The sequence below is a fragment of the Copidosoma floridanum genome, unplaced genomic scaffold (assembly GCF_036245765.1).
Source record: "Copidosoma floridanum isolate Cflo_tuat_1 unplaced genomic scaffold, Cflo_Japanese_pri ptg000009l, whole genome shotgun sequence".
NCBI lineage: Eukaryota > Metazoa > Arthropoda > Insecta > Hymenoptera > Encyrtidae > Copidosoma > Copidosoma floridanum.
In genome coordinates this window covers 6,076,719-6,091,860 of record NW_028321886.1, presented here as the reverse complement: position 1 = coordinate 6,091,860, position 15,142 = coordinate 6,076,719, and the positions used below count along the sequence as shown (strand labels likewise).

Genomic DNA, 15,142 nt, shown 5'->3' with positions numbered 1-15,142 from the left:
TTTTTATTGTTTTTTTTTTCTCCTTCATCTCGCTAAAGTATACATTCCGTCGAGGATCTTATTTTTGCGCGAGTGCATCTAACTATTAAATATCTGTGCGTTTCGAGCTTGCGAAAAAGAAAGACAGAACGTTGTGTTTCAGTACGTTATCATAATGTAGAAACTTTTTTTTTTATACGAACAGACGCATAATATGTAACTCACGCGTATGAGAAACAAGGCTCTCTTTAATTTCCCCGATTCCACTGCGCACTGGTATATGAACAAGTAGTAATAATAATAATAAAAAAAAAAAATTCTTAAAAATGAGAGCTTTCGTGATAATTTATACTTAATTATAAGTATAATTGTTTGCATCAATGGTGTTCACTTACGCAAAGAGAACAATCACCATGGATTTATATAAAATGTAATAAACATGACAACGATTTGATCTGTAGTAATCGTTGGCATGTAACGATCAACGACAAAAACGAAGTAATGTGAGACTGTCCATAGCATAAGCTGTTGAGGTTTCAAATTTTCTCTTAGAAATTTCAACCCATAGTAATTTTTAATAAATATTGTTCAGTTATTTACATAATAGAAAATTTAATTTACTAAACATTTCAACATAGTGAAGTATCTTACCTCCAATAGTTCTCCGGGATATTGGAAATTATTGATTGCAAAGCAACGTTAATTGATAATAGTAAGTATATTGTCGGGCAAATGGTGAATGCTTGCACTCAATAAATTTTAATTTTTAATTTCGAAAAAAAAAAAAAAAAGATTTATGATAATTGTTCAGGGTTAAAAAAAAAATTATTACTTCGTGTCGGATCAACAAGAGCGCTATATCATAAAAATAAATTACTGAGAGCTTTGCTTCAGTTAACGCACAGCCACAAAAAAACTATGAAACGCGTTTTTTGTATTTTAATTCTATCTTATTCTTCTTGCATTTTAGATCGAAACCTTTGCATCATAAAATAACGATTCCGTTATAATTTAATACGCTCATTAAAACTTAAATCGATAGTCGCGCAAGAAACATTCACGATAATTTGCTCGTAACATACGTCTGCTTATTCAAATCGTTTTGATATATCCAGCAGAAGTCGAGTTTTCCCTTATTTTGCCCACTAAAAACTCTTCCAGCATTGGTAATGATTTGTTAAAAAGCCCTTTTCGCAATTTTATTACACAGCGTTTTCGTCGTCTTTCTGCTATTGCATACTACTCAGCACTTTAAATTTAAATTTTATTCATCATCTCGCTTGATAAGCTAAATCTTTTATTAACAGCATTACTTCTTATCGTACGTGCTGTAATATTTTAGTTATCTTACCAGTATATGTTTAAAAAATGATTGGTAATTAACGCAACGATAATCGATTTTGTACATAAATTAATAATAAAAATGAAAAAAAAAAATTTTGAATTCTTGTAATATACGTTATTTTATCTTTCACATCTTCATTAAATACTGTATTGTTTGAAAACGTAACAAATAAAATGTTACAGCACATAACTCGGCATTCCAATTATCTAAAGAAAAACACATTTTCTATAATTATTTGTACCTTGAAAGAATCGACGCCCTTTACGATTTTTTAAATGGATTTAAAGTAGAAATGAAGTAGCTCAAATATTCATTTAAAAAGCTGTTATAGTCATCATGCTATTAGTATGTTATTAAGAAATTTTTTTTTCAAAATTGAGATTTTGATAAATAATGAAAATTTGATGTATCTCAATAAAAAATAAAGAGCATCGCCTATTCACGTCTTAGACATACATTCGACAGATTACAGATAAATTATAAAGTACTACTATAATCCACGTTCCCCTTCTATATGTTTCGTGCATTTCAGAAAAGCATACAGTTAGTATACATATTTTTTGTTTGCAAGATAATTACATTAGCATTTCTCATGAAGACGAGAATACTTTTAATAATAATTACTCACTTGCGATTATGACCCATATTTAATATTAATACAGTAACATATAAGGATATTTATTATACCAACGTTAGTTATCTAAGCCCCTACATTAAAACTTGACTGGAGAATAATTATTAAGATAAAATAAAATTGTGCACTTTAGGAAAATTGATCGCCTTACCTTAAATTTTACCATTCTTACAGTTTTATAAACTTTTATTATCATACGTTGATTTAAGAATATTTTCAATTACGTCTGTTAGAAAGCGTGATTCAGAAAATTATTGTAGGTGAAAATGAGTGAAACAAATAATAATACAAAAATGAAAGCAATGGATAATTTTGCTAAACGAGTTTTTTCAATGCTGCATGTACCTATTATAGGAAAATAGAACCAATTTCATAATGCTATTATTTAGTGAAAGATCGAGAGATCAAAGATACTATGCACAGTGCCAAGTTAGCAGGTAATATGAGCTAAACTCTAAGAATACGTATGTACTCAAAATATTTTTTTTTTTTTTTTTTTTACTAGCGATACATGCAATATTTATGAGAGTTGCACACTTTTTAATGAGTAAGAATGATCAGAAAAACTCGTTAATGGTAAAAGATTTCAAACTGAATTACTAATGTTAATTACCCATTGCATTTAGTATTCGACAACAATAAACATAATTGTTTAAATACAAGATAAAGCCAAAAAAATGAGGCTCTATAAAACATGAATTACCAACTCTATTAAAGATGTTGAAAATGTACTAAAAAGAACACATCGTAAAGATTCAGATAACGATTCTTTGACAGACACAATTCTATTCAAGGATCTGAAAGAAAACGTTGCAGAGAAAATTACCATAGAATATCTTACATTCAACAATATTGGCAGGGAATATAGTAATTGAAATTTTATAAGCCATTTTATACTCAGTTACACTGATAGTTAAATTGAATTCGAAAAATGGGCTCACGATCTTAATTGTGTTTAGTATTTTTCTAGATAATATGACAAACCCACCTTTCATATTGATAAGAAAAAAAAGAATAGAGTAATATAACTGCTCTGCTCAATTTTAAGCAAGGCATCACTGCTGCACTGGAGTAGGTGGATAGGGATAGCCATAAGGCGAAACAGCTTGGAACTGATTGTAACCCATTGCAGATTGATAAGCACACGGGTTGGCGGTGGCTGGTGGCTGCCGATTAGTTTGGAAGAATTTGTTGTTTACCAAATTTTGAATGCTGGTATCGGCAGCATGGGCGGCCGAAGGCATAACAAATGCCTGGGGTATTGAATACATATTTTGCTGCTGCTGTTGCTGCTGCTGCTGCTGTTGTTGTTGCTGCCTGCTCTGCTGACCATTAGCATAATTATTCTGTCGATTGTTGTATCGACTGTTGTTGGATTGGTAACCATTTCCACTGTAATTCTGGTAGCGCTGCTGTGGCTGGTTCATACTACCCTGTCCATAAGAATTAGGGCTTGGACTTGTATTTGGCTGATAGCTGTTAGCACCAGTCGTTTGGTAATTGTTCTGCCTGTGAAGCTGCTGCATCGGTTGTTGAGACTGAGGATGGCGATGCATGATTTGCTGCTGCTGCTGCTGCTGTTGAGATTGCGTTTGAAGACCATTAGGAGGTGAAGACTGTTGCTGCTGATAGTTGCCTTGATATCCATTGGGACGGTTATTTTGATAGCCCATTTGCTGTCGTGACATGGAACGGTTGAACGTAGATTGGGTTAGTTTCTGGCACTGTCCATTAAAATTATTCTGCCAGTTATTTTGGTTCGGGCTAATGCGATTGTTGCGTGGACTTCCCATTTGATGGTGGCTTTCCTTGGCAACAGGAGGACCCGGACGTACGTTCCAACGCTGGCGAGCTTTGCCATACTGATTTCTTTGAGAATTAGCCATATCAACAAGTTGTGGGTTAATGGACTGGCCAGCCTCTTCGAGAACGGCGACGAGTTCTTTGGCTTGACGCGCATTATTCGGCGTAAAGTAAGCATAAGCAGTACCCGCACTTTGGCAGCGGCCTGTTCTACCTATCCTGTGAATGTAGTCTTCACTACTGTTAGGGTAGTCAAAGTTAACTACATATTTGACGTCTTCGACATCAAGGCCTCGAGCAGCCACGTCGGTGGCTACCAAAATCATTGACTTTCCACTTCGGAACTCAGCAAGAACGTAGTCACGCTCGGGTTGGGATTTGTCACCATGAATGGCTATGGCATGCCAGCCGTTGCGCTTAATCACCTTGGTAATGTCATCAACCTTTTTCTTGGTTTCGACAAATATTATGGTCTTGTTTCCATGTTCGCAGGTAATTTCTCTTAAAAGATTTGTCAACTTTGATTCTTTTTCGTGCTCTTGGCAAATCTCGATAATCTGACGAATATTGTGATTGGCAGCAAGCGTCAACGAACCGATATTTATCTGAATGTAATCTGTAAGAAAGTCTTCAGCCAAAGCTTGAACTTCTTTTGGCCAAGTGGCTGACCACATGAGAACCTGCCTGTCTGGTCGGATTTGTTCAATGATTTTACGAATTTGAGGCTCAAAGCCCATATCCAACATTCTATCAGCTTCATCGAGGACTAGGTAAGTGCAGCGACGTAAGTTGGTGGTACCCCGTTCGAGGAAATCGATAAGCCTGCCTGGTGTAGCAATGACGATTTCCACACCACGTTCCAAGTCCCGTGCTTGCGGGCCTTTAGGAGATCCACCAAATATGCACGTGTTACGGATGCAGGACGACGAGCCAAAGTCTCTGGCCACGCTTTGAATTTGTTGAGCCAATTCACGAGTTGGTGCAAGAACGAGAACAATAGGTCCATCGCCGCGGCCCAGTCGCGGTTGATTATTGATGTGAACAGTAGCTGGGAGCATGTACTGAAAATTTAAAGTTACATTAACTACTCTTTTAATGGTGAACAAGGAACATACACTTAATTGTGATTTATCATATAATGACCTAATAAAGCTATATGTAGTCCAAAGTAAAAAAATTAACTAAAATTAAGATATTTATGCTTGTAATTTTTTCCTTTAACATTTATAGATTAAAAAAATATGACATCAAATAAACGTACTGCTAATGTTTTTCCAGATCCTGTTTGAGCAATGCCGACCATGTCACGACCACTAAGAGCGATTGGCCAGCCCTGAGCCTGAATTGCTGTGGGTTCTGCAAAGCCTTGTTTTCTTATTTCTTCCATGACATAATTTGGAAAGTTGCTTTCCTCAAAGGCTTGAATAGGAAAAGGCGTATTGTTTCCCTTGACCGTTATTTCTTTTCCCAGGTAATACTTGCCAACTTCATCAGTGGTGCGACTTAATATGTTCATGTGGGGTACATAAAGATTTTTTGTAATGATCGGTAGTTTCATGATGTCCCAGTTTGGTTTTTTTAAAAGATCTCCTGGAGATTTTTTCTGATTTAGCTTTTTATTTCCTTTGAAGTCAATTTGAGATTGATGCAACATCATTTGTTGTTGTTGTTGATGCTGCTGCTGCTGCTGTTGGTGACTATTCCAGTAGGTGTTGTTACCACCTTTACGATTGTTAAATTCTCTGTTTATTCTAGGCCTAAAATTGTTACAATAATCATCAATTCTTTTTGTAAAATTTAAAAAAAATTTTTCTAATGAAATAACTCTACACCTACGATGATTTTATAAATATTTCGAATTTTTTTTCTTTTTAAAATAAAATTACACACAGCTATTCTACTGCCCTTATAATATTTCAGTACGCTAAACTGATGTATGATTCTATTAACGCAGTGTCTATGACTGCATGTGCAATACAATAAAGAATTTTTTATAAAAAAGTAAGTAAAATTTTCATCCTGTTATCAAGCGTTTATTATGAAGTACAGAATGATAAATTTTGTTTCATTAGTTTGAGAGACTGCATAGATATAAAATCTACAAAAAAAACAAGATAAATCCTCAAATAGATTTAATATAACTCTAGAGTAAGTATGTATTCTTTCCACGTACGCGTATATAAGTATATATCTATAATTTTGTACAAAAGTAGGCACGAACAAAATGGCCGTGCTTACGCGTGTAAATCAGCTGAACTTTGTATAAGTAGGTACCGCAATAAAAGAAACGAACAAAAAGTTGAAGAAAGATTGGAAATCGGATGATCATTCAATTGTTATTGAACGTTGCTCCGAATTGGCATTAGTCGCACGAAAAAATGCTGCAGCACGAAACCGAGAGGTGTAGGTACGGCCATGTCAATTGACCTCCATGAACCAACTTGTGTTAGATAGCTCTGCATGCATGTTTAGGCTTCAATGGAAAAATCGCGGATTATAGCGAATGTCAGGCACCGGTTTGTATCAAATTAGGAACCAAATATAATGCACACACGTACCCTGTCAATATATTGTACGAGCGATAATTGTGATCTTCGTGCATGCGTAAGAATATTGATTTTAGCACTTTCTGAACTCTGTATTGTATACATCTATATACCCTTGATGTATATTCTACATCTGTTGTCTATACAATATTTCCATGTTACTTTTACTGTTTAACTGTACAATAATATTCAGATGCGTAGTTAGGTAGTCATACGGATGCAACCATTTGAATGGATAATTATTCATTATTTATTCAAGTATGTAATTATTTGTGCTACTAGATTTTTTACGACCCTGGAATTTCATTTTCTAAAAGAGGAGCGATATTGATTTGATGCGCGACACTGTTGTAAAATACTACATAACCGTGGAAAATTGAAACCGCTGATTGCAAATAACAATAACAATAATGATATTACTCACGAGCTCTGATTGGCGTGGCACGAGTTAGCGTACATTTCGCAGGAATTGAGAGAGCGAAGTAGATTAATTGCTGCTACAGGCTGTTGGTCGACTTATCTACTCACTTTGATATACTTATATACTCGGTTATTATACTTTGATTGTTAGAGGAATCTTCGTTAAAGCTGTTAAATATATTATTTATCCACACGCGTGAGACCCTCTCGGCAAAAAGTAGGACAGCTGAGCGAATGGATTGTACGTGTCCCCTCTCTCTATCTGCTTTACGTATATGCCTAATGTAATTTTATGTGTCTATATCATACGACGAGTTGCCACGGGCGGCCTTCTGCGAACTCTGCAAAAATAATAAGTACACACGTCTTGGTATATCACTATTGCTACTTATGTACTTATTATATACCCCGTAAGCATACAACTCTTACGTAAGTTGAGTTTATTCGCGAGATTTGCTTGCTCCGGGACTCCGGGAGTTTTACTACGTGTTATACATATTATATGTGTATATTTGCTTGTTTGAGCGGCTGCTCCAGAGAAATCAGAAAATTCAGATTTTACTCTTCAGACACTAAATTTTACTCTTCAGACACTTACAAGCCGCTCCAAGCAACTTTCGCGAGTTAAGGTAATAAGTAAGTAATTGCAATGATAGTTCGTTGTGATACGGTAAGATAGCCAAGCAGCAATCGCACGTTAAACGTTGAAATCCGACTTAGGTACTTATCGTGCTAGTATATAACTTACAGAATAAAATTTTAGAACCTTACCCTTGTAGATGAGAGTGCCTTAAAAAAGGAGTTGCAGCATGCAGAGTTGGATAACAGAGACCGCAGCAGCACAGCAGAGCAGGCGGCAGGCAGCACTGAGCTATACGAAAGTAACGAAAGCTAAGCGAGCTGATATTGTTGCTGCCGATATGTGTATTCGTACATATATATGTACGTGTATGTGTGTGAACGCAGCGGCCGCGGCCGCCGCGGGTAGAAGCCGGAAGCTGGCAGCTGCTAGAAATTTCCGTTCGCCTTCTGGTTGGTTGGTTACTTTCCGAGAGGAACCGATGATGGCCGCTATCCGCGAATCCGCGGTGTTGCGCGACGCCTGCGCCTCTTTTTTCTCTTTCAAGTATTCTTAATTCTATTCTTTCTTTTCAATCTTCAACCCTCGTATCTCGAGGTTAAGCGTATGTCGTGTATTTAATTTGTTTACATTACACCATTACACACTACCCGCTTTTTAGCATTTTCCCCTGGAAGTTCTTGGTTGGTTAAAGTATAAGTATTTGAATAAAAATTAAATGCACAGCAAACGGCTTAAAAAATTGCAACTGTAAGCAAGGACGTGTACAAGAAATAATTGCAAATCTCAATACTGTACATCATTTTATTGAACCTGAAACGCTGTTTGTCAATGGAAACGAGAACATATAAGGTGACGAATTTAAAAAGTTGCAGACTGGATGTCTGAAACAGATAATTGTCACCAACATTCTTCTTGATTTTTCTATTCAACATTATGATTGAAATGAATAAATTATTATTTAAAGAAGGGCTCTAAGAAGAAAGTATTAATTGTGTCAAACTAAAAGCCATTAATGACGAAAATTGCCTTCAGAAATCGTGATGTAATTTATGTCGTCCTTTATCACGAAACATATAATTTGTAACATCGTTTGATCATTGATTTTGAAGAATTCGAAAAATATAAAGTTAAACAGTAGTAACGTGTGAAAAAAATTGAATGGAATTTTTTTATGGGGTCGTAAATAATAAGACGCTGTATTTTTTACAATGTGTATAAGTGATAAATTGTATTTATGGTCTGTGCTTTTCTTATGGTACTGTACAATGATTCCCACAACCTAATTATAGCAAAAAATAAATATGCATGTCATGTAGAAATGAATTTTCTATTATGTTATGATTGCGCTAAAAATTAATGTACATTTCTACATGTAATGTAATTATAATATGTTTTACAGTTTTAAAATAAAGACATGCTTACAAACAGAAGCAGTGAATAATTCAAGTCCTTGGCAAAATGACTGCTAAAAGACTAAGATTAATTATGATTATGACGTTAATGATTATAATGACGATTATCACGTTCACAAAAAACAATGATGTATTAATGAATGTTTATCTAATCCACAATTTGAGCAAAAGCGAACTTCTGCCTCTATTAGAATAATTGTTTCTCTTTTTTCCTATATTTGACAGCATATTACTTATTTCATGTAGCAACTGCTGATAACAATAGAAAAAAAAACCAAATCGTCTTTTTAACATTATTTAATGTTTGCCTGAACGGTTATTCAGAGGACTACGACTTCGACTTCTACTGTAACTTCGACTTCGCGAATAACTGCGGCTGTAGCTTCTTCGTCCTTTGCCATTTCGTTCCCTGCTTAAACTACGACTTCTGCTTCTGGATAAACTGCGATCTCTTTCGCGCCGAGCAATTTTCGATCGCCATCGGTTTCTTCCTCCTGAAATTACATTCCATGTTTTTATTGCGAAAAAAATTAATATTTTATATTTAGTTGTGACCAAGAGTTTGAGTTTGTAACAAAATTAAAATAATTGTACTACAACAGCGAAACTTAGATTTCTCTTTACCCCTGTGCCGGCCGTAACCACCACCTCGGTCAGCTAGTTCTAAGAGCTTAGGATTGATCACTTGATTGGCTTCCTTTAGCACTTGCACCAGGTCGTTCGCTTTGCCAGCGTTGCTTGGGGTGAAAAATGTGTAAGCAGTTCCAGTTTTTTGTCGGCGTCCAGTTCGCCCAATCCGATGTACGTAGTCCTCCGAGCATGATGGATAATCGAAGTTAATAACAAATTTTACATCTTCAACATCTGAAAGGAGCATAAGCCACTCGCTGTAGTACTCATTACTTTTTATCGCTGTGTTTATTAAATGCAATCATATTTGTTTACAAATATAATCATATTTCCACCAAATACATTATTTTGTAACACTTGATATAATCGTTTTTCTGCCTCGTAATAAAAGTTTATGTGATATATGCCAATGAGTGTGAGGTTGCTTTTAATTTTGAATTTTTTCCAATCATTCAGACATTACATTTTATTTAAATAGAGTTTCTGGGATTAGACAACTGACTGTGCATAGATAAATGTGTTTTAATAATTTCAAAAGACTGAGAAGAAAAAATTTGCTCTACCTTATACCAATTATTTAAAATCGTTATTATTTTTGAAAACTTAAAAGATTTTGATAAAATAATGATTAATCTGCACAGATGTGTGTATGTGTGTGGAAGTCCTATAGTGTAATAATAAAAATATCAAGTTTTGCATTTGCTTATGATCAGAAAATGAATAGTTTAGATGGATACAGTTAACTTGATGAATGAGAGCAAAAAATTTTGACGAAACATTCAAGACTTCGTGCGGCAATAATCAGAAATGATCTTTTTGACTATAAATACACGTTTTCTTTCATTCACTCAGTCAATCGTGTTTTGCATTCTCACACCTGCGGGTATGTTTCAATAATAATAATCTGTCAATCATCTGTGAATTACTTTTTGAATTACAGTTATTTAATCGAGAAAATACGGGTCCCCCCTCAGTAGGGCGAGAGAGGGAAGCCTGCAAAAGTGACGATAATGATGGCGGTGACGACAGCAGGGAGGGAATCCTATCCCCGCAGCTGGCGTTGAAACGCCTCCGAGAGAAGCGTCAGAAGTCAGCAGTGACACCTACACCGTCACCTTGATCGACTTTGCGTGTTGTCCCGTCGTTCAGACGGCCTCAGTAGATCACAAGCCAGGCTGGTAGCAACAGCAGCAACCGAGCTGACTCCATTACGCAAGAAATTGCGTAGACGGCGGGTACGAGGAGAAGGCGAGGCAGAGTATGTTCTCGTACGGTCGTCTGCCAGTCGCTCAACCTCTGATCGCCGAATTGGAGAGCAAGCAATTTGGCTTGGGGGACGCCAGTTAGTAGGTGGCTGGCTGCTGGGCTGGCTGACCGATCATCGACGGCCACAGGGATAGCCAAGCAGAGAGGACCAGGCATCGGGAGGGCCACGTGCTAACGATGGCACGGGGATGATCGCTGCAAACTGCCCGGCGTCTTTCTTTTTTTTTGGTTTCTTTAGATTCCTTTCTATCTCTAAATTTCATTATTTTCTCTTTCGTATCTCGTACGTGGGTCCACCGTCCTGACCGTGGCCGGCGGCACCTTTGAATTCACCGGCTCGGCCCGCCCCCATCGTCTCTCTTTCCCTCTCACCCTTTCTCTCGAGCAAGGCAAGAGTGCGCCACTCATTGCAGCGGCGCCCTGGGCACCGACGGCTGCAGGAGACTAGAGGCACGCGCAGCAGCCGCAGCGCAGACAATGCAAACCAGGGTGCACCGCCGGTCTAACAGACGGCGGAGGCACCTTCCAATGAATGCTATTTGCATTACCCGGCGTGGGCCTGCGCGCAAAGTGCCTCTGTAATGCAAACAAAGATCCAGCCTCTTAGTCCAGATTCCGCTCTGACATTTTCCTTCAGATTCTTCTTTATTCACTTTTTTATTGTAAGCTTAAATTTTTTTTTTTTTTTTTTTTTTTTACTATTTCTTTAATATGGATAATAATAGGTAATAGAAAAACTTAACAGCAACAATAAAAAACAATAATAATAATTACCATTTTCATAATAATAATTATTATTGCCATTGTCATTGAAATAAGTTTAAAAAAATATATATAAGCATGTATCTGTTTAAAAAAAAATAGCGTTAATTACATTGACAGTTGAAAAGACGGAAATAAAACAATAATTCCTGAGTATATACTTTTCAAAATTCTAGTATCAATATGAAATAAGCTTATCAATGTGTACATAAGACAAATCATATATACTAGATCTTACCTAATCCTCTGGCTGCAACATCAGTGGCGACAAGTATAGGAGCCTTACCAGACCTGAAATCTAACGGAAACAGGTTTAAAACCACTTCTGAACTGATGTTGGGTCTGAACTTCAAGTTAATTTATTTACCTTGTAAAACCCAGTCTCTTTCTTGTTGAGTCTTGTCCCCGTGAATACATACAGCAGGCCAACCATCTCGCTTCATTTTCCTGGTAATTTCGTCAACCCTTCGTTTCGTCTCGATAAATACAATAGTTTTGTTTTCTTTTTCCGCCATGATTTCTTTTAGGAGTGTACTTAGCCTGAAACATTAATCGATAAATGAAGCCGCTCGATAAATAAGCACACCATTATTTTTAACAATAGTGACTAACTTGATTTCTTTTTCATACTCCTGACAAACATCAATGATTTGAAGAATATTATGGTTCGCAGATAACTGTAGAGAACCAACATTAATTTGAGCATAATCTTTTAAAAACTCTTCAGCCAAGTTTTTAACCTCCTTAGGCCATGTTGCAGACCACATCAAGGTTTGTCTATCTGGTCTTATTTGTTCAATAATTTTTCTAATTTGAGGTTCAAAACCCATGTCCAGCATTCTGTCTGCTTCATCCAATACCAAATAAGTACACCTTTTCAAGTTTGTTCTGCCTGACTCAAGAAAATCTAACAATCGACCAGGAGTTGCTATCACAATTTCTACCCCGCCGTCCAAATCTCTAGCTTGGGAACCCTTTGGAGCACCACCATAAAGACACGTGTTTCTGATTCCTGAGGAATGTCCAAAATCATCAGCAACTTGCTGAATTTGCTGAGCAAGTTCTCGTGTTGGAGCAAGCACCAAGGCAATTGGTCCATCTTTACGAAGAAGCTTAGGCTGACTATTGATATGTACAATTGCTGGTAAGATGTATGAAAGGGTTTTTCCTGAGCCAGTGGAGGCTATTCCGACCATATCTCTTCCACTTAGGGCAATCGGCCATCCTTGCGCTTGAATAGATGTAGGCTCTTTGAAACTTTGCCGTCTGGAGAAAAACAAATTCAATTTACTCATTTAAATTTGTCTTTTAACGGTTTCTTAGATAAAAAATGGACATAGAAAGTACTCTGAATAGGTTGATGATATAAATTTTGCTCAATATAAAAAAAAAAAAAAACAGTTTAAATTGTAATTACTTGATTTCTCTCATAACGTATTCTGGAAAGCCAGCCTCTTCAAAGGTAAAAACTGGATTTGGAATGCCCTTTCCCCTAAGTGTGATCTCCTTTTCACTCCTGTATTGCTCGACGATTCGAGGATCTCTGTTTTGTACCGAATCGCAAGGTACGTAAAAATCTTTCTTAAATGGCTCTAGTCGGTTCATATCCCATCTTGGTTTTTTCAAATTAGCTCCTGGTTGACCTCTACCACTTCTACCGCCACCACCTCTGTCCCTGTGACCGCCACCCCAGCCTCGTCTATCTCTAGGTGATCGGCTGCGGGAGCGACTGCGAGATCTCCTTCTCCTGTCTCTGTCACGGCTACGGCTGGAGTAAGTATTTAACCACCATCAAGTATATATTTATTATGACTTGGGTATTTTTTAATACATATGAAATATCGTAGATAGAATTGCTTACCTCCTGTAGCGGCCCATGTTATTGATGGAAGCTTTTGTTACTTGTACGGCACTTAAAAATTTTTCATTTTTTTTTATTATATACGTGAAAATATAAAGTAGAAAAAAAATTGATACCCACTCACCACTTATTTGGTTTTTTCTGTGTGCTTGGAATAAGTATGTATGAAACGTATAATGAAACGATATGGCGGAGAGCGCGTTAGACACTTAAAATTCGATCACTCCAGTGAACAGTCCTTTCTCCAAACTCCACAATCCTCGATCGGGGACGATCTAGGAACTTAAGCATGCACGCATACACTTATACACTATTTGGATATCTCGTCTCTTTCTCCAAAAGTTGCTTTATAGCTGTTCTTATTCTGCTTCTCGAGACTTTTTTTTACTATATCCCTCGTCTTGTGATGGACTCCTTTTCACGCGTGACTGTACAGCCAACAGCACTAATAGCCACTACATCTGCTATTCTGCTCCTGTTGGCAACATCAACTTGTACACATATACACTGTAACACACAGTATAGGTACGCTCACGCTGCAAAGATTAACAATGGCAGAAATGTAGAAAGGCAGCCTCAGAAACACGACATCACGACATCGAAGAGCGAACAGTACAGGTAATTAGTACTATCTAATATCTGGTACTATTCACTAGAATTATACTAGAAGTCACGAAATGAGAAGACACAGGTATATTTACTCATGTAGTAGAGCTCTGCGAACTCCGCGAGCAACTTGCTAATTTCGACTTAAAAAAAATACCCAAAACTGTGGAATCGTTAGCAACGTTTGCAACCGCTTTGTAAAAAACTGTCGGATCAAGCAGTTTTGCAAAAAAAAATAAATTTGATACCGTCGTGCGAGAGACATAAAAAGTATCTCATCCACCCTTTGTAGTGTGTCTATACTATCAAAATTGATATCGATCGTTTGCAATTTAATTGTCGTTTATGTTGAACAGTTGCAAATTGTCATATTTTTATGTATAGCAGGTAAAATAATTATTTTTGTCGAATGTGGAATGTGCGATTTTTTCTCAATACAATAATACATAATACGTATTGCTGCGCATGCGCCGTGTATACAGTTCCACTAGCGATGGGATATAGTTCCGGCCAGATTTGGGAATTCTCTAGGACCCAACCTCTCTGACGTGGGAAATCACTAGATCAAAAAAAAATTAGTACCAAAGGTGACGCGCGAGATTCAAATAAGGTCCAATAACACAAGCATCCATCACCTGATGACCCGGGGCGCTCACTGGCCACTCTTTTAAATAAATAATTATTAATAACACCAGCGCCTGTCACCTGATGACCCACGGCGCTTACTAGCCACTCTTTTAAATAAATAATTATTAATAACACAAGCGCTTATCACCTAAATACCCGGGGCGCTTACTGGCCACTCTGTTAAATAATCAATTAATAATAACACAAGCGCCTATCACCTTTTGACCCGGGGCGCTTACTAGCTACTATTGAATAATAAATTATCAAGTAATTACAAGAGCGCCAATTAAAAAGATCTTTGTCGTACTAGATAGGCAATCAAAATTGTGATATAATTAATGTGTTATCGATCAACTTTTTATCATTTAATAGTGTTGCAAACAAGTGTCCTGGATCCTCAGGAAGAAGGTGCTTGACATACTTATTAATAATTATTTATTTACTAGATTTGCAATTAGCGCCCCAGGTAATACGGTGATAGGCGCTTGTGTTATTTATTAATAATTATTTATTTAACAGAGTTTCCAGTAAGCGCCCCGGGTCAAAAGGTGATAGGTGCTTGTGTTATCAATAATTATTTATTTAACAGAGTGGCCAGTAAGCGCCCCGGGTCATCAGGTGATAGGCGCTTGTGTTATTTACTAATAATAATTTATTTAACAGAGTTG

General features: G+C 36.8%; 2 protein-coding genes across 7 annotated transcripts; both read right to left on the bottom strand.

The window, feature by feature from the left end:
• On the bottom strand, positions 1–7,587 carry LOC106636057 (uncharacterized). Of its 2 annotated transcripts, none has more exons than XM_014348290.2 (4): positions 7,499–7,587; positions 6,732–7,068; positions 5,023–5,518; positions 1–4,822 (listed from the first exon to the last, which is right to left on the bottom strand). In XM_014348290.2, the coding sequence occupies exons 2-4, from the start codon at positions 6,764–6,766 to the stop codon at positions 3,014–3,016; spliced, it is 2,340 nt and encodes a 779-aa protein (XP_014203776.2). In that variant the 5' UTR covers positions 6,767–7,068; positions 7,499–7,587; the 3' UTR covers positions 1–3,013. The 2 variants fall into 2 exon arrangements, with proteins under 2 accessions (XP_014203776.2, XP_089445610.1); XM_089589484.1 differs by lacking the exon at positions 7,499–7,587 and adding an exon at positions 7,157–7,203.
• Positions 7,588–8,425: 838 nt separating this feature from the next.
• On the bottom strand, positions 8,426–13,933 carry LOC106636100 (putative ATP-dependent RNA helicase DDX17). 5 transcript variants are annotated; one of them, XM_014348383.2, is made up of 8 exons: positions 13,366–13,933; positions 13,242–13,292; positions 12,798–13,148; positions 11,993–12,646; positions 11,748–11,920; positions 11,619–11,678; positions 9,347–9,586; positions 8,426–9,216 (listed from the first exon to the last, which is right to left on the bottom strand). In XM_014348383.2, exons 2-8 carry the CDS (start codon positions 13,256–13,258, stop codon positions 9,020–9,022), a joined length of 1,692 nt encoding a protein of 563 aa, XP_014203869.1. In that variant the 5' UTR covers positions 13,259–13,292; positions 13,366–13,933; the 3' UTR covers positions 8,426–9,019. The 5 variants fall into 5 exon arrangements, 1 of the variants encoding a protein (XP_014203869.1); XR_001338868.2 differs by lacking the exon at positions 8,426–9,216 and adding an exon at positions 10,468–11,194 and having other exon boundaries at positions 9,512–9,586; XR_001338865.2 differs by lacking the exon at positions 8,426–9,216 and adding an exon at positions 10,279–11,194 and having other exon boundaries at positions 9,513–9,586.
• Positions 13,934–15,142: the final 1,209 nt, after the last annotated feature.